This window comes from Plectropomus leopardus, chromosome 14 (assembly GCF_008729295.1).
Source record: "Plectropomus leopardus isolate mb chromosome 14, YSFRI_Pleo_2.0, whole genome shotgun sequence".
NCBI lineage: Eukaryota > Metazoa > Chordata > Actinopteri > Perciformes > Serranidae > Plectropomus > Plectropomus leopardus.
In genome coordinates this window covers 24630995-24649880 of record NC_056476.1, presented here as the reverse complement: position 1 = coordinate 24649880, position 18886 = coordinate 24630995, and the positions used below count along the sequence as shown (strand labels likewise).

The 18886-nt window shown below is 38.2% G+C and overlaps 1 protein-coding gene across 1 annotated transcript in view; it reads right to left on the bottom strand.

Moving 5' to 3' along the window:
* Positions 1 to 18886, bottom strand: part of kif6 (kinesin family member 6) — a 77003-nt gene that overhangs the window by 29241 nt on the left and 28876 nt on the right. The window contains exons 10-13 of the mRNA XM_042501223.1: positions 18381 to 18484; positions 14340 to 14445; positions 11058 to 11217; positions 68 to 265 (exon numbers count right to left, since the gene is read on the bottom strand). Of these exons, the coding sequence (XP_042357157.1) occupies positions 68 to 265; positions 11058 to 11217; positions 14340 to 14445; positions 18381 to 18484 (568 nt within the window). The remainder of the gene's footprint in view (positions 1 to 67; positions 266 to 11057; positions 11218 to 14339; positions 14446 to 18380; positions 18485 to 18886) is intronic.

Below are 18886 nucleotides of genomic sequence, written 5' to 3'. Positions count from 1 at the left end.
TGTCATATTCCAATCACACCACATCTAGAAGCTGATAAAAAATGATAACTTTTTAAACAAAAAGTACCTCTTTTCATGTACTGTATAGCCCTTCCTTCATGGTCGGCTGAGATGGTTTCTGTGCCTCCATCCCTCAACGGTGGTGTTGTTGATGACCTTAAGGCATTCTGGGAGGCCGGGCTCTGACTACTGGTGATGTTAGCCAGCTGAGCAGCGGCATCCTGGGCTCTTTTTTTCTCCTTCTTCAACATCTTGACGAGGACACCTGTAGGAACTGAGTTAAGGACGCTACATTTCCTTTCTTTGAGCAAAGTACTGGATGAAAAAAAGAGATCTTTTCCTAATTTGCGCATGCTTATCAAATGACCTAGTTCAAATGTTTAGCACTTAGATGCACAAACAAAAAACACCGGAGATACCTCTGAGGATATAATGACAGGTACAGTTATTTGAAATATTTAAAATAGTAAATTTTGCACAAAAAATGTTGTGAAGGTTAGGTGACAATTATTGGTCAGTAAAAGGGAAGCACCCATAGTGATTTCCTAAAGATATATCTCATCCCCCAAAACCAGTTGTTTATCAATTACTTACCCCATGTTACACTGAAATTGTGAAGAAGTGCTCAGTACTTCCCAAACAGAAATCCCTTTTTTAAAACAGAACTGACACATATCTATGCTCTCTTCATAGCCAGACTCCATTGACAAAAACAGTAATTTTACCTTACTGAACACAGGAGCAGCTGGTCTCTGCCTCAGTCAGTTCATTTATCTGTGTTACTATGTTGTGAATCCAAACTAACTCTTTAAAACACCAAAGATAACACAGACTAACTGATTGAGGCAGTGGTACATCAGCAGCTATTGTGTTTAGCAAGGTAAATTGATGTTTTTGTCAATGGAGGCTTTGAAGGGAGCATCGATTAAGTTTTGCATGTAAACTCATTTTAATTTGACTAAAATTTTGCTGTTGTTAAATTTGGTTAATTTGACTTCAATTGATGAAGGATTGATTCTTATTTCACCAGAGGCATACAATAAAAACAAAGTTTTCTTCATAAATTCATCATATCACAGGGTGAGCAAGTGATATACAAAATGGTCATCTGGAGGATGAGGTATCCTTTTAAGGCAGCAGGCGTTATTGTGGGCTTTTAATTCTGACAGAGTGCAGACATGTGCCCAGTGTCTGACCTTACAGGCTCAGGAAGATGTCACGGTCTGGGATGAATCAGTGGAGAGTTGAGGAGCCAGACAGGCTGCAGATACTCTACCAAGATTCCACAAAATCCTCTCCCACTGATGAGGTTGTATGTATGTGTTTGTGTACTTGAATCCAAGTGTAGATGTGTCTGTATGTCTGAGTGCGTTTGTGTGAGTGTAATTGAGCTACATGATGAGGCTGAAAGGCAACAACTGCTTCTTAGATGCAGTTCACATTTTTATTGCCATGACACGTTTCACTTCTCCATGTGCAATGTTTCTATGCATGAGGACAATTTACTATAATCGTTTCCTCTGTTCCATGTACAGTGCTTTGTGCCCAGCTCTACAGCACTACTCTGTATTTGATCAACTGCCTCCTGCTCAAACTGCTTTCAGCTGGCCTGCATCTTTTTAATAATAACCCAGAGAGCAGAGCACCGATTTGTTTAGCAGTTTCAAATCTGATTATCAAATTGACACCTAGTTGTTGTGCTTCATGACTTGTAGAGCAACATTTACTGTCTAACAGGAGCACACTACTATCTGCCTACCAGAGAAAGGTCCAGGGGTGCTCCTGGCCTTCATGTGCAAAATGTCGTAAAGAGACACAAAACGACTACAATGAGATCCAGAACTGTTGCAGAGAGATACAAAGATACTCACAAAGACTACAAAAAGCAGAAAAAACACTACAAAACCAACAAAGCCAACAAAGAGACACAAAGCAACTACAAAGAAACACAAAGTGACCACGAAAAGACTTAAGATGGTTACAAAGAGACACAACATAATGGAAAGAGATGCAAAATAACAACAGAGACATAAAACAACTACAAAGAGACAGAAAATTACTACAAAGAAATGCAAAGCAATTATAAAAATGTCATGAAACAACAGAGACACAAATTAACCACAGACATAAAACAACTACAAAGAGACACAAAATGACTACAAAGATGTGCAAAACAACTACAGAGAGACACAAAATTACTACAAAGATGTGCAAAACAACTACAGAGAGACACAAAATGACTAAAGACTCTCAAAAAAACTTCAAAGAAACACAAAACAGCAACAAAGATACACAGAATGACTACAAAGAGATGCAAGGCAAATACAGAAACACAAATGACTACAAAGAGCTGTCAAACAACTACAGAGACCCAAATGACCACAAAGAGACACAAAACAACTAAAAAGACAAATTGACTACAGAGATGCACAAAATTACTGAAAAGAGACGCAAAGCAACTGGAAAGAAAAACAAAATTACTATAAAGCGACTGTGTTGCTACCAAAGAGAAATTTGTAATGACTACAAAGAATCAACAAAAATACCCTAACAACTATAAAGTATGTGTGTTTTGCTCCTTTGTTTGGAGGGACCTTCTGTATGTATGTACCCAGGGTCCCATTGCCTCATAACCCACCGATGTTTCCACTTATGGCGAGGAAGGAGAAGACGGTGCTAGCAGGGGCAATTTCTTTGCAATCAGAACTGCTGACAGAAGGAAAATTGTAATTGTCTGCACTAGAATTGCATGGGAAAAGTGTATAAAGAAAAACATGATCAAGCCATTTTGCAGAAAGTTGCCAAGATTGCTTTTAAGATGTCAACAGAACGCAAGAAATCAAAGCCTGTCACAAGTTAGCAGGTGAAGGGGGCAAAAGCTTAGCTAAAGTTATTGTATAAGTATGCTTGTGGAAAAAATACTGTTCAGCCTTTAGTTCTGATCTTTCTTTACATTACCTACATGAATAAAACATTGCAGTCTCATAAAATATTCATTCAGCTCCTCCTGTGTGCCTCTTTTTCCACTATTAATGGAAGTGTGTTTGATGGCCTAATCACAACCCATAATTTAGAGACAACACATTAGCCGGTTCTCCAAGCATGGTTCTATCATGAGATTAGCAGACATCTACTTGTGGCCAGACTGTGGTGGTCAGCAGATAATTTGGGATGTTCAAAGAGAAAAAAAAGTCAGAATGTCATTATTTTGGATGATGAATGGACGTAGCTTTGAGGGAGCTTGAGACTTTAATTTATATTCCTGTCAGCCAATACAAAGGGGATGTCAGTGGGAACAATAACATGGAAGAACCAAGTCTCCAATTACAGTTTCCAATGAAACCAACCATGCAGTCTTCTCCAAACTGCCAAAATCTAAACTCGACACAATTCCAAATGACCTATAGAAGCCAAGTTTTACAGAGAAATATGACTGTTTCTGTGGCTCCTATGTCATTGTTTCATACAAGTCATTACTTCAGACCGTTGTTCACCAGGTTTTTCCATTATTGAGATCCCTGGCATCTGATATCTTCATTTATGCCGAACACCACCATAGTCTTTGAGTATAGGATGAAAATTTCTCTTGGGGGTTGCACATCAGATCTGTGGGCTGCTTCACATGCCATGCACTCAAAATGTGGTCGAACTCAGCTCATGATGTGCATTCCATCTCTCCTTCTCATCTTTCTTGTCACTCTCTATTATATTGTCCAATAAAACAGACATCACAGGAAATAAAGAAAATGCCTTTAAAATTACCACAGCTAGAAAAGGTGCAGTGCCAATCTCAGTGGTGCCACAAATTGCTTCAATTGCAATGTACCACACAACAGGGGTGTATCCAGGGAGTGGCCTTGGGTGGCACAGGCCGACCCTGAAATCTGATTGGCCACCCCAGGTGCCAACCCATTATAACTGGCTATCTGTCCAGCCAGCTTGAACTTTTTATAAAGTAAACTGAATTATTGTTTATAATTCAGCCTTTATAATTCTGCAATTCAGCCTTAAACCTGACAGGCAGTATTGTGTCAGAGTAGTGTCTGGCTTGACTTATTTTACATTTAAATAAATTGATCAAACTGTTGAAAAGTTTGTTCACACAGGCTTATTCATTGTCATTTTTTGGTACTTTAATTGTGTTGGCACTTTATACTAGCTATTGTACTATTTACTTTAGGAGGAACAATTTCTGTTATAAAGTAAGGAAACGTTATTTTACTTTTGTGCAGTGTCATTCTGATTGGTAGGTCTATTTATCATTTAGACTCAACCATAAACATGAATGAACACAATGTTAGTAATTAAAGTAAGTATGGGTAAAGGAGACATACATTGTAAATTAAAGCTATGCTGATGTGTGTGCCCACAGCAGCACCCATATTTCATGCCACTCCTACATAAGTCAATGCCCCACGTAGGCCACCCCGAAAAAAAAGTCTGGACACACTACTGCCACACAATACAAGTATGCAAAGTCTTTAAAGATGCTAGATTACTATTACAGTATTAGAGGATGGTGTGAGCAATGTGGGTGTTTAAAAAACAAATACTATTGGACTGAAGCTACCAACAGCAAATCCACTTGATGTTGAATTAGTATCTTTTAGTTAAAAGAATCCCCATCTTTCAGTCAAGAGAGGGTCTTTGGTCTCTATACATTAAAGGAACATTTTACCACCAAATATAAACTACATATTTAACTCTTACAGTTGTTTTGGTGTGAGTTGCTGTGTTTGGGATGTCAGCCATCTCTCCAATATAATGGAAATAGATGGCACTCAGCTTGTGATGCTAAAAGTACCAATAAAATACATTTGCAAAGAGCAAGAGCAATGTCTCTTTACAGATATCATTACCCAGGCACTCAAGATAATCCACAGACATTATTGTGCAGTTTCATTAAGGAATTATTTTCATTCTGATAGACCACATTGACCAACTGTGCCACCACGCAGACGGAAGTGTGCATCTACTCATGGACGAGAGGCTCGTGCTCGTGACAACGCCAGATTTAAACATTAATGGCTGCCTTCTCAGCTGAGCAACAATGTTAACTTGCTCAGTGGTGCTAGGCGAGCAAGCAGTAGATGCTTCCTTCTGCGCTGTAAAACGATTGGTGGGTGTTGTTCAGCCTTCTGCGCTGTAATATGATTAGTGGGTGTTGTTCAGCTTTGAGCACAACAAGCTGAGTGTCATCTAGTTCCATTATACTGGCGAGAAGGCAGACATCTCTACAGCCGATGTCTCTCTCACTCAACAACTCACACCAAAACAATCTAGGCTGATAAATAACACTGACAGTGAACTGTTATGTTAAGCTTTTGCCCTTAGCCCAGTGACTTAGGATGTCAAAACATTTTTTTTTGTCTTTGCAACATTTTCTTGACAAATGACAAATGTTAAATATTGTTTCTGCTTTTTCTATAGAATCAAAAGCTACAGTATAATGAAGCACATATTACGAGTTAAAATGCATATGCTTTTTATGAGGTGATTTATGAAGTGATTATAGTTGCTTTGCATCTTTTAAGATACACAATACACAATAAAACTTTAATAATCCTCAGAGCCAATTGCTGAGGAGCTTAAAAAAATACAATTTTGTGTTGCAGCCTGTGTTGACACTGAAAAGTGACCATCATCACCCCTGGAAACAAAAAAATAATACTCACTCACAGACTTCATTAGGCTGAGCTTGTCAACATGCACATATCAAACAGACGCTGGCAAGGACATGAGACCTATAATCAGTGACCTCTGGTGAGCATCAGCACGGTGATTACAGAGCCAAAACATAATAGATGACAGAATGCATGAACTGAATGAAAACTGAGGGATGAGTGGTCATTGAGAGCCAAGCAAGTAAATGCCTCCAAATTTGAATGCTCAAGTACACAGAAATAGGAAAAACACTCATCTAAAGACATTATTTGAAAGACACCAAAGACATGCCAATGCTAATGTCAGCTGCTGTGCATCAAAAGAGCACTAAATGGTGAATGGGTTTACAACTAATGCACTGTTCTTTCTATCAAATAAAAGATGATTTTGTTATAATCAGTTTAATCCTACACAAGGCAAACATTTCCAATCTGCAAAAAGACTGATTTAGGTTATTTCATTTAATCAACACTCATTTGCATATATGCTAAAACCGCATGCAGCTGGCAGCAAACCCATTCTCTTGGCTGCAAATTCTGGATGAGCTCCACAGCTGACTTGCAAAGTCACAATCAAATGACAGAATTTGGCAAACAATTAAACCCTCCCAAATCATATTCCCGACTATAATACTTCCAGTGGTGACGATTACATATCGAACTTGATGAGTCCTTGTTTCATAAGACCCCGGTTTTAAAGTAGGTAGTAGGTTTAAAGTATAAATTGTAGGGGAAAAAATTAAAGTGTTTTTAGAAGTTTTTCAAATGTACCCAATATTTTTCTAAGCACTAAAACACATCTAAAGAAAGTAAACATGTTATCCCTGCTTTCCTTATTTTCTGAACAGCCTATTCTGACCAACTAGATTTTCCTAGACTTTACATCCATGCCTGTGAAAACATGGATGCTCCACACACATTTAGATCTATACAATCACAATTCCAAGGTGGGCAACCAAGGTTATTGAGTTATGGCCCTACACACATTTTATGAGGTCACTATGACCTTGACCTTTGACCTTTTATCATGAGATTCTTGTTAGTTCATTCTTAAGTCCAAGTGGACATTTGTGCCAAATTTAAAGAAACTACCTTAAGGCCATCTTTAGATAGTGTCCACAAAAATGAGATGTATATATGGTCATAGCGATCTTGACCTTTGAGCAGCAAATTTGAATTAGCTCATCCTTAAGTCTACTCAAACGTCTGTGCCATAAGGAAAAAAAACCCTCAAGGTTTTAATTTTTAAAAGGACAACACTATCACACCCACTCATAGTCATAAGTCTGTGCAATGACAAGGTATTGTACGATCTAGTCCAAAAGTAAACTGGCTAAAACTAAGGAGCTTAATATCTATATCCCACAGCATCAACTACTACAACTACAAGAACAAAAAAATTTTTCAGTAGAGGAGAGTGTTGAGTCTTGGCGCAATAAATTGCACACCATTATTTTGATTGAGGGAGATTTGGACCATTGATGACTTAATGTAAGAAATCATGGTGAACAATGGCCACAGTTGTTAAGGGAATCCAGGAAACCTTTGCCAATGCAGTAAACACACTGTGAGATAACTTCTGTACCTTATCATTGCTGTTTTCACGATTTAGTGTTTGCCAAATGTTTCTTGGATACATGTAACAGCACATGTGAGCCAAGAGAAAATAAAACGGAATAATATGCTAGCTGTGAATTCTACCATTTATCTTCTCCACCTTTAAAATGTTGATACTTTATGTTCCTGGATCACTGCCAGTAGACAATAAAAATACCTATGAGGACATCTAAGACCAAGAGTTCAAGAGTTTGCTGCTAAATAACAACCTAATGAAAGCAACTGCCAACTTACTGTCACTATTTCTACATCATATGTGCTTATTGTTTGCTCTTTTATTTTTTTTATAAGATAGACTGTGAATGGGATAATGTTGTTTAACAGACTCTTAAATGCAGCAACAAGGACTTTTCATTTTCAAAACAGCTCCGGTTCTTGCAACTGCCAATAACCATATGACAATGACCTACAGTAACCAATACTATGAGCAGTATGATGTATAGGGTCTCATTTACAGATTATGGGATTTCACTATTCCAACTCTATTTTAGGATGTTCTGTAGATTGCAAGTAAAGTTTTAAGACACATTTCAGAGACTTAGCTATGCAATATTTTACCACAGTGACAAAATCTGGTACATCTTAATGCATGTGCTGCAATGTTGCTTTTTAAAGGAATACTACATCCCCACAATGATCAATTGTAGATCAGTTACACCTTGTGTTATGGTGTCATGCTAAATCTGTGAAGAGAGGAAAAGAGGCAAACAGAGAATCCAAAAATTGTGATAATTCTTGGTGAACTGGAGAAAAAGAGGTCTGTGTTTAACTACAGCAAAATAATGTCAAAACATCTCTTTGCAAACTCTCATCCAACTTGTGCAGAGTAATCCAAGTCTCATTTATCCAGTTGTATAAAAATAAAACTTATCTGTGTTCTCTACAAAGCCAGACTCCATAGAAAAAATACAGTATTTTGACATCACTTAACACAAGAGCTTCTGATCTACTGCCTTGCTCAGTCATTTCGTTTGCGTTATTGTGTGACTTCAGCAAATCCGAAACTAATCCTAAAACACCAAAGTGACAAAATATTGCAAACAAACTAACTAGACCAGCAACTCCTGTTTTCAGTGATGTGGAATTACTGCATTTTTCAAATGGAGTCTGGTTTTGAAGAGAGCATAGAAAAGTCTCACTTTTTTATATAGTTTCTTGTCAGAAAGGGCTGTATGTTTGAGAAATACTGAGCATACCACTGAATAAATGACACTTGTATTAAACTGCAAAAGTTGTGTGTGATGTTGTACATGGATGTTTTCATATAATTTTCTTTTGTTAAACAAGGCCTCCTATGACTTTCATTCATCAAGAATTTCTCCCGTTTTTGAAATCTTCGTTTACCATTGGCATGTGAGAAAAACAAAGTTTTCTTCACAAATTCAACATGTGACGGGGTGAGTGATTGATATACAAATGGTCACTGAGGGAATGAAGTATTCCTTTAAAGTCAGCAGTGTTTGTGAGTTCTCCTTGTATCTCCATCATCACGTTGGTGGTGGATGTGTCATAACTCTAGCAGATTCAGCTAAGCATTACCAGGTGCCCACTCCCATGCAGAGTCCACCATGCATGGAAACACACAGTGGCAGTGGGTAGAGATAAAATCTTTTGTTTTACAGGGAACTTGCCATAATTAACCCCATGAGGCATCAGCGTCAGTCTGGGAACAGTAAGCCCGTGGCACAAGAACCGATGGCTCCCAGTAACTGTTTTAGCAGAGTAGGGGGTGGAGCAGTTATACAGACATGGAAAGCATGGTGATTAGCAAGCGGATACAAGCTTAAGTTGTAGAAATCGTCTGCATCTAGGAGGTTATTAGGGCTCTGGCTGGAAATGATGTCATCCCTACTGGGTTGGTCAACCTAAACTATAGTGTTACATGCTGCAGACAGACCACCCTGACTGACAGATTGACAGTTTAGGCTACTGCAAATTTATATACAAACTTGACAATGAAAGAACAGAAGGGTAATATGGTCAGTGGAGCGTGTGCATTACTGGCCAAAATATGTGCTTTTAAAACACATATTGGCAATTCCATTTGCATCATGTGAAAACCAGTGTATGACATCTTGAGAGGGAAAATCTACAAAGAGGAGAGGATTTCACATTACACACACTTGATCCAAGAAATACTACGGTGAAATATCGGCACGATAATATTCTATTTATTTTGGAGAGCTGAGGTTTTTGTGGCTAAATAATCAAGCAGACGTCTCAATTTTCCGACTAATGTGCTGTGATCTAATGACAAGCCGCAGCAAGAGGGGCTGAGGGAAGAATAATCCCATAAAGCTATTAGAAATATCATATTCAAATGCAAATACCATGATTATGATTAATAGTAATTATGATTAACTGCAGTCATTAGATGGAGATCTATCTGAACATACACATTAAAACAACATTTTAGGTGTATTCTGGTGCACTGGTGATGAATGCAAGGCTACTTACATTTCATAATTTATGTGTGTGTAGAAGAGCTGTAATCCAACTATGGAATAACACAGGCAGATTTACTTAAGGATAAATACCTTTCTGCTAATGAAGATTTAACAGTTAATGTGATTAATCTGTCAGGCTATATGCAGACACAAATCTAGAGTGGAAAACAACTAAATTCATTTTTGCAGGGTTTTCCCCATTTTCTAGTGGTTTGGAATGCAAATTACGGACATGCACTAAAGAGGATACAGACTTCAGTGTGCTACCCTTTTGATACATGGTTTTGCCCTCTTTTAACCTTGACCTTTTCACTTTACGCCATCCTCTTCAATTCCACCCTATGCGCAGGCACCCCAACCAATCAGTCATAGTCACAGTGAAGTGACGAAAACTCTTACAGTTTTAAATTTGCACAAACAAGCCAAAGGTAAAGCTACAGGGAATCAAACCTGGGTCTCTCTGATTGTAGACTGGAACTTTACACCAGCACCACTGTGTAACCAGCGTTACTACAGTAGTTATAATGGAGATTTGAACCAATCCAGAACAGCAATCAATGCTCCACTGAGAAGAGCTCTGCTCAGTCTTTGTGAGCATTGCAGGATGAAAAACCTATAGGACTCACAGTTAGCAGTATTTGAGATCACCTCACCAAAAATGCAATGACAGAAGTGGCTCTGAATACTATCTATGTATATATACACACAGTATTTCTGCTGTATATCTAAAACTTACAGTATAATGCATCCAGTATTATAGTAGGGGATTCTAGTTCTAATTCATATACACAATCATAAACTTGAATACAAGCTGCAGGAGCTGGGGATTAAACCGCTGATCTTCCAACTAGTGGACGACCTGCACTATCTCCTGAGCCACAGCTGCCCATGACATGTCAACAGTGACATGTATCTAAACCTTACTAAACACTAAAAACAGATATCTGCAATGTATGCGGAATCTGTAGGCAATCAGGCGAGATTTTGATATCAGAAGCATTCTGATTTCTGTTTGTAATACGAGTAATAAATATTGTACAAATGTTGGCTTAATCATTGTCACATCAAGAGCTGGTGGTTTCTGACATTAAGACCTGACAGACTTGTTTGTGGGAATGTTAAAACATTCATCCTATTTAAAAAAAGGAATGACATTTCTGTGGCAGAAATCTCTCCTTCTGTTAGACAAACAGAAAGTAAGCAAATTAAGACAAACTACTCATGTTTTATACTACTTCTCATGTTTTTTTACAACAAAATACTTTTTTTTCATACAAGTAATCTAAAAACCTAAAAAAACCCAACATAGCGGCATCACGTCAAAGGATACTGATCTCATTATCACGTTGCGTCAACATCTCCTTTAATTTGGTCACTTCTGCTGCATTGTGGTGGCCATCTTGAATTATTGTTTCCCTCGCTGCTGCTTCAGTTGATGCTTTCCCATTATGAAGCCTATTCTCTCCACGTTGCTTGCCCATGATCATTATCTGTACAAAAAACAGAAGAAAGATGGTTGACCTTTAATGGGAGTTAAGAAAATGGCTTCTTTTTTCTTTTATTTTGGGAGATATGGATATAAAACATATATTTTTTTAAGATTACAATAATCTGGTTGTTTAGAATTGCATCCTATCAAATGTTTTAAGTGACAGAGTGATTGAAAATGCAGTTTTAAACCTTCAAGCTGGTGTAAAACAGCCATAACTGCTCTATGACTTAATAAAAACTTAAGTTTGCTGTTGAGAAAAACATATTCAGTAGGCCATAAACAACCATCTAATGCCATGAATGTAAACAAGCTGGAAAATACATTGTAGTATCATCCTGGAAAGTGGCGCTCTTCTAAATTCCGCGATATTCCCTAAACATTCATTAAATTCCCCTCTTTTCCTTCTCTGCAATATAACTCTAAAATTTCGATGATACTCCAGGTTTAAAGACAGGTGGGAAACATGTTAAAGGATTGTAGTTTTTTCCACATGGAGAAGAAGACACAGAAGAAGAGAAAGGTACGGAGGAGGGACGAACCTGGTCCAAGGAAGATTGGAGACGAAAAATATTTGGAAGCAAACTGACCTGAGGATGCCACCACTACAGTGTGACAACATACATTTGTGCTAAATCACTGGGGTCAAACTGCACATCTAAGCTCACAGTGCTGAAAAGATGTGCTTGAACATCACCCCAGAACAAGGAGAGTGTTGAGCATGAAAGAGCGAGCGGGTGTCGAGAACAAAGAAAGAAGAAATCAAATTCAAACCAGATCCAAATTCCTACAGAATCACCAGAGTGTGACTGGGGTGATGCTCAGAGGAATGTAAACTGAACAGGAGATAGAGTTTGCGGATCATAACAAACTGAAGGAGAGATAAACAGACATTCAAGTGGGATCTGGAACAGCTTCTGGTGGCTGCTCCAAATCCAACCAAACCAGAATGCAGGAACAGTGTGAGCACCGCAGTGTTTTCACTACGCTCATTTAGCAGCAGCGGGCCATCGGCTGCTGTTTGACCAAATCGGACTTTCTCCAAACAAAAACGTTAAGAATTTGTTTTTTCTACCAACACTTGGCAAACAACGTATAATTACAGACTCTTTCCACGGCAGCCTGCATGACAAATTATCAATGGATTGGGCACAGAGCCAAACCCAAAGTGATGCCCAGACTCCCAAATGAAAACACAATTACAGTATTAATCAAGCAGGTGGTTATTTTACTGCGAGTATCAGTTCCCCAATGACACATTCAGAGAAATTCTGTAACAAGCAGGAGTTTAAAAATCAGCCATTCATATAAAATATACAGTGTTTGTCTGTGTAATTTTTTTGTCTGAATCCTATGTTTTTTATAATGATGAAAAGATGTTTACTGACCAATTCAGAGCAGGTTACTACATGAGCCTGCTTTTAGCAACTAAAAGTGCTGTCATTATCTAATTTATACATTAGAAAGTAGTTCCGAAATGCTCATTTTCATTGACTAACAGATGTTTCAAAGGGTAATCCATTTACGGTGATATAAAACAGAGAAAAGGACAATTCTTATGATTTAAGAATCAGAAACAGAACATGTTTTGCAGGTTGTCTTGATAATTTACATGAATCATAAGTTGATTCTGCTACTTTGAATTACTGGAGGTCAATGTTCTGTGACTGACTAATAAATTGTCTAATTTTTTTTCAGTGCTAATTTCTATAACCATTTCATTAGAGACAAATTGCACTGACAAACAAGAGAAAGATGAGCTCAGAGCATTGTGTTGTTTGTTGGTTTGTCTTAGTCTTCTAGCTGGAGTGCTATTTCTTCAGAAGTTCTGGTTTGAACTCATGCATTAACAACTGCATGTCACATTACACCTGGCCTCTAATTAGATGTCAAATAACTGCAAAACACCAAGCGTCTAGATTTAAGTCAGTCTGTGGGAAAATCAACAGCACTGGATGATATTGGGCATCTTTGAATCCTAGTTTTTTTTTCTTTTCACTTTCTAGCCGTAGCCTCAAGAATTATTCATACGATATCCAGTTAGGTTGTGGTTGGGCCTAAGGTTTAAATCATGTTAATTATAATTCCTACATTTGCTACTTGATGATATTGCAGCCATATACAGACTTTAAATTCAAATGTAAGGCATTTCCCAGCAGAGGTCAACAGAGGGAGCTATTTAGAGGAGGTGGATGGTCAGCTGGTCACTGCTGAGCTGATGGATGAAGGAAATGTGTTGAGATCAGTTCTGACTTCTCACTTATCAAATTAATATCTTTCTGTTTCAGCCAGTGTGAGGATGAAGCACGAAAATATGGAAGCAAATCCGACATATCAATTTAATTTTAATAGCCACTTAAAACTGAAACTCAAACCCCACTGAATTCATAGCACTGAAATATCTTAATTTTAAAACTTTGCGTCACATTTATTTGTACAGAACTCACCTCTTTGAAATTGAAATCTGACATTTCTGAATGTGCAATTTCACAAGCTGAATTGGATTTTTTTTAAATTAACAAATTCAGATTTGTGCTGCTTAAATTTGTTTGGTTAATATCCAAAAATTCAAGTTGAAAATTTTCAAATAGAACCTCAGTGACCAGTCAAATTCAAGTGGTCGAATTCAAATGCAAAAATTCAAGTCAAAAACTCAAGTCAAATCACATACAATTAGATTGTCTTTAAACAGCACAAACCTGATGTCTTAATGGAGCCCTGCCATTCTCCCTGGTGGTCAGATTTGAGTTTTTCATGCTGCTTTCATGGATCACATGACAGACTGTGCTTGGATAGGCCAGAGATCTCTTTAATTGCATTCAGTTTTGAAAGCCTATTTTGTGCACCTAGTAACCATAATGTTACTGTTTTAAATTTTTTGACTTACATTTTTGGATCAGAATTTGAGTAATTGAATTTAACCTGAATCTATTTTCTAATGTTATTTTTTCAAATTTTCAGATCTGGTTGGTTGGTGGTTGATCAGCAGAGCTTGTCGTGGACAGGAAAGGGAAAAAAACAATAGGAAATGATGGATAGACAGAAAGAATACACCAATAGAGGGTTATATAAGGAGACATGCATGCAGATACTGTTCATGGAAGACTAGTGTAAATATTTTACCTTCAGCAGAGAGAAACAGTACTGGATTCTTCTCATGTCTGGTCCCAATGACAGTGTTACGTCTGGATCAGGGTCATCCAGAAAGGTCTTGACTGACGCTTCCAAACTAAACACACACACACACACGCACACACACACACACACACACACACACACACACACACACACACACACAGAGATACTTTATTTTAAACAACCAAAGCTTAAACCAATGCCACATTCCATGATACAATCCTTTTCCATCACACTTAGCACCGGCTCAACAGGCACTCAAACAGTTAATATTTAGATTTGACGAGTGCTTCTTATGTTTAAAATGTGGGTCTGGTCAAAGAAAACTATTTACTTAAACGTGTGCTCCAGCTCCACTGGACCAGCCTGTTGATAAACTATCACTGGATGATAGTTCAAACATTGGTTCTTCAACCTCTGGAACCGGCCACTGGAAAAGACCAACAGGCAACTGTCCAGACGGATTTAATGTAGACACGACAACGTGCGGTTTTTATTTTCCACTGCAACATGTTCGTCGAAGAAACACGCTAAGTTTACATGACGAACGACTTAAAACAAACGTAGCGGTCTTCTTTCAGGGCCCTGCGAGACATCTGCGGTTTTTCTGATACAAAGTTTGATTCCTGAGAATGCCCATCGGTGCCATGCACAATATATAAACATCATCTTTCAAACATCAGAATTTGATCACTTCCAGATATTCCCAAGGTGTGAGGTGATATGCTGTGTAGCAACTGGAACACACTAATACTGAAAATTTGGTATTAATGTAAGTGTATTAGTGTATTTTAGCATATACTGTATATTGTGGTATGTGTGCTGCAATATGTGTGTTGTGGTATATGTCGCGATGTATGTATTGTGATATATGAACTGTAGTATGTGTATTATTGTATTATTATATTGTGGTATATGTGTTTTATTGTGAATTATGATGTTTGAAATTCATTATTTTAATAACACTGTATGTCTACATGTAAAAGCCCCACTAGGCAAGAGTTGTACATAAGCAAAAGCTATACACTCTTTGTGCATTACATCAGTCTCATACTCTGTATGTATTGGAACTAGATTAAACTGCATCATTCCTATCAAATAAATAAATACAAATTAAATTAATTTAATGTAAACTGACTTCAGCTTGTGTGGAAGTGGATTGATACAAAATCATACAAAGCACTGAATACAGAAAAATGTTCCTGTGGAAAGGTACAAATCTGAGGATATATGAGCATTTGGAAATGTGACAGCTAATAAGCCAAGATATGTGCAATCACTCAGCACTTTGGATGACTCAAGAAATAAACTGGAGGAAATGGCAACATAAAAGGTCTGCATGTCCAGTGAGTGTGGCCACAACAGACATCATTAAAGGTTCCCTGTGTGAGTTTGACCACAATCAGGGGGAAATCAAGGATAATCACCAGGGTAGAGGAAATAATAAAGAGGCGGACAGAGGGGACTAAGGCGCGGTAAACACATCAGCGCTTTAGGGGCGATGTGCCAAGTCGTCGATGGAACCTCTGGCCTGAACTCTGGCCCTGACTGGCTGAGTCCCTCTGTCAGCTGAGTACCAGAGCAGAAATAAAGCAGTCCTGGCTGAAGCAGAGCCCTGGGAAACTGCATTAGATCTGGTTAAGCCTCACTGAATGAGGTTTCAACTCAGTATCGATGCATAGCCAACAGCATAAGTTATCTAGGCACTTTAAGCAAACCCAAATACTTATAAATCACGAAACATATTTGCTCAAGAATTTCGGGGTTTTGAGCATTACAAATACAAATTGGAGTCCAAAAAAGACCATCTGTTCTCTTCCAAGGGTCTGAGAAGCACGTAAACATCTAGAAGGCTGATGGGGCCAATGCAACACTATACACGTCTGCACTGTCCTGAGATGACTTGATCACAGAGGTCATATTATTACACACATACCCTCACACACACACACACACACACACACAAAGGCACACAGAGGCAAAGGCCTCCAGTAAGCTCCTCTAGATCATTTTTTATACAACCTTACATTATGTTAGGACAGAGTTAGGGGTTAGGGCTAGGGTTTAACCTCAGCTTCTGCAGCCAACATTACTGTCTTTTGGAGGTTGTATCAGACTTTTGGGAGTGAAGGTACTGGTATCATATGAAACCAGAACCTAAGGGATCCAGTGGTACCAATTGTGTCATGCTAGCTTGTCAGGAAGGATGTTGAGTAACACTCCAAAGTTGGGTGAGATTTTGGCAAGGGAAAAAGTGCATTGTCACAGGGGTCCCTTGACCTCACACCTCAAGATATCTGAATGAAAATGGGTTCTATGGGTATCCACAAGTCTCCACTTTACGGAAATACCCACTTCAAGCTAATCCCATGCAGTTTTGGACAAAAACCATGTAGTTGTTTGCATGCAGTATAAATAAGTTATTTTCACCCATTGTATATGAACATTTCTGCATACTGGAGTCCCTAAACAATATTAAAATTGCATAAACTAAACTAGGCTGAAATTCTTGTGGAATCAGTGTAGCCAAATTCATTCATGTACAATGCTTATAGTCTCCTTAGTAGCCATTTCATCATAGTGAGACTTTTTTTTTAAACTGACATCACTGTATAATATGACTTATAGTGACTTCTGGGATAATCACAGCCTCATGAAGCTTTGCAAGAATAAATAAAAGATGCTGGGCACTCAGAGGATGCATGGCTTTGACAGGCATTGATAATGAGGTGGTTTCTCAGCACTGCTAAGAAGTGGCTCAGAAGTGAAGTGGCTTGCCATCACCAAAAAAATGCACTTCTTACAGGAATCTCCAAATTCAAAAAGTTTTTGATGCCAAATCACAGCATGTTTTTTTTCTATGGTGTAACTTTAAGATCTTTGTGTCTTAATATGATATTTTGGTGTTTTTCCCCCATTTTTTATCAATTCTTGAACAGTAAAAAATGTTTAAATTTAGCACTAAATCTGTGTAACAAATGATCAACCCTAAGATTGCTGCAGCAATTCTTCAGACTTAATTGAGCATGGGAATGCCTATCATATACCTCCATCATAATGCTCTAAGCCCATATACACTTTAAACTTTAATTATGTAAATAGGCACCTAACCAAAACATGTTGATTACATAATTATGACTTGACACACAGAGCTGAGCTGCATCTCAAACTAAGCTTAAGGGCCCAGTTGTTCAAGAGCAATCTGATCTGATTTTTGAATTGCATTACATCATGAAAATGGGATGGAAGGAAAAAAAGGAGTCTGAAACTAGATTAGATCATGCAATCAAGTTTGGATTTTGATCTGAATAAAACCTACAGTATGTGTTGTACAAAGTTTTTTAGCAGGATGGGGACAGTGTGGATAAAGGGTGGAATTCTGGAACAAAATATCAAACAATTTTCAAATATGTTTCTACATTTATGTATATTTCACACTTGATTTGTTTAACAGTTACTTAGATAAAGTAGACATTAGGCTATCTTATCTCCATTTCTGTCTTTTTGGCAGTACCTATGTTGATAAGCGGTAAATGCAGTGTGTTTGTTGGCATACTGCTTATACTATATGGATACATAGTCCCATTTAGAGCACTGGTTTTTCAGATGTGGTAATCTTGAAAAGTTTGTATCTGGAATGAGGTGATACCGCCCAATGTTGCTTTGAAAAACTGGCACAAAAGTAAGGTGTATTGGTTGAAACTGGATAGCGAAACATGAAGTTTCCAAATCGGGATCTTTCTGAGTTTTAACAACTGGGCCGAGGTTCCCAGCTTGCAGATGATGTACTGATTTACTGTTGACCTGAAATCCCCCCCAAAAAATCCCCTGTCCCCTTTAAATAAGACATAAATGGATATCTTGTAAGGAGGTGAGGGAGTGGAGGGAGTGAACTCATACTCAGACAGAGTTTGTTGCCTCCCCTCATCTGTTATCTGTAAAACTAGAGAGAGCACAGGCCATCTAGGTTATACTGAGGAACTGACTGGACTGAAGCGACGAGGAATCAAAGTAAAGGAAGTGACGTACTTCTGAATCTCTTCCACAGTAAGCTGGTCATCTCTCTTTTCTCCTGTCACCATGGCCAGCTCTTCTTTCAGAGACTGGATCTCCCTCTTCAAATGGGCTATTAGCTGAAACATGCAGAAAAAGCAGAGTTAGAGGTCTACTATCTGTGAAAAACACAAAATGTGCACATTTGAAACTTACAGTTCAAAGCAAAGACACTCACTCATGCACAAGCACACACAGACATGGGCTATTTTGCTGCTGCCAACTGATGAGACAATCCTTCTGAAAATGATCTTGTGGCTTATCTTGCCGATCCATTTTGAGGACAAACTTAAGTGATTCCAGACAACTGGATGCTTCAGCAAGAAAATGCAGGAAGCAAAAACATAAATTAGCATTAAACAGCTACGGTGGCAAAAAAAGTACACATAAAACCCTCTGCTGCTGTCTGTCCACACGTGTTTGGTTAGGGCCTTGCACACTGAGCCAACCGGGTGGTTGCCGTTAGTAACCGCTGTCCGTGT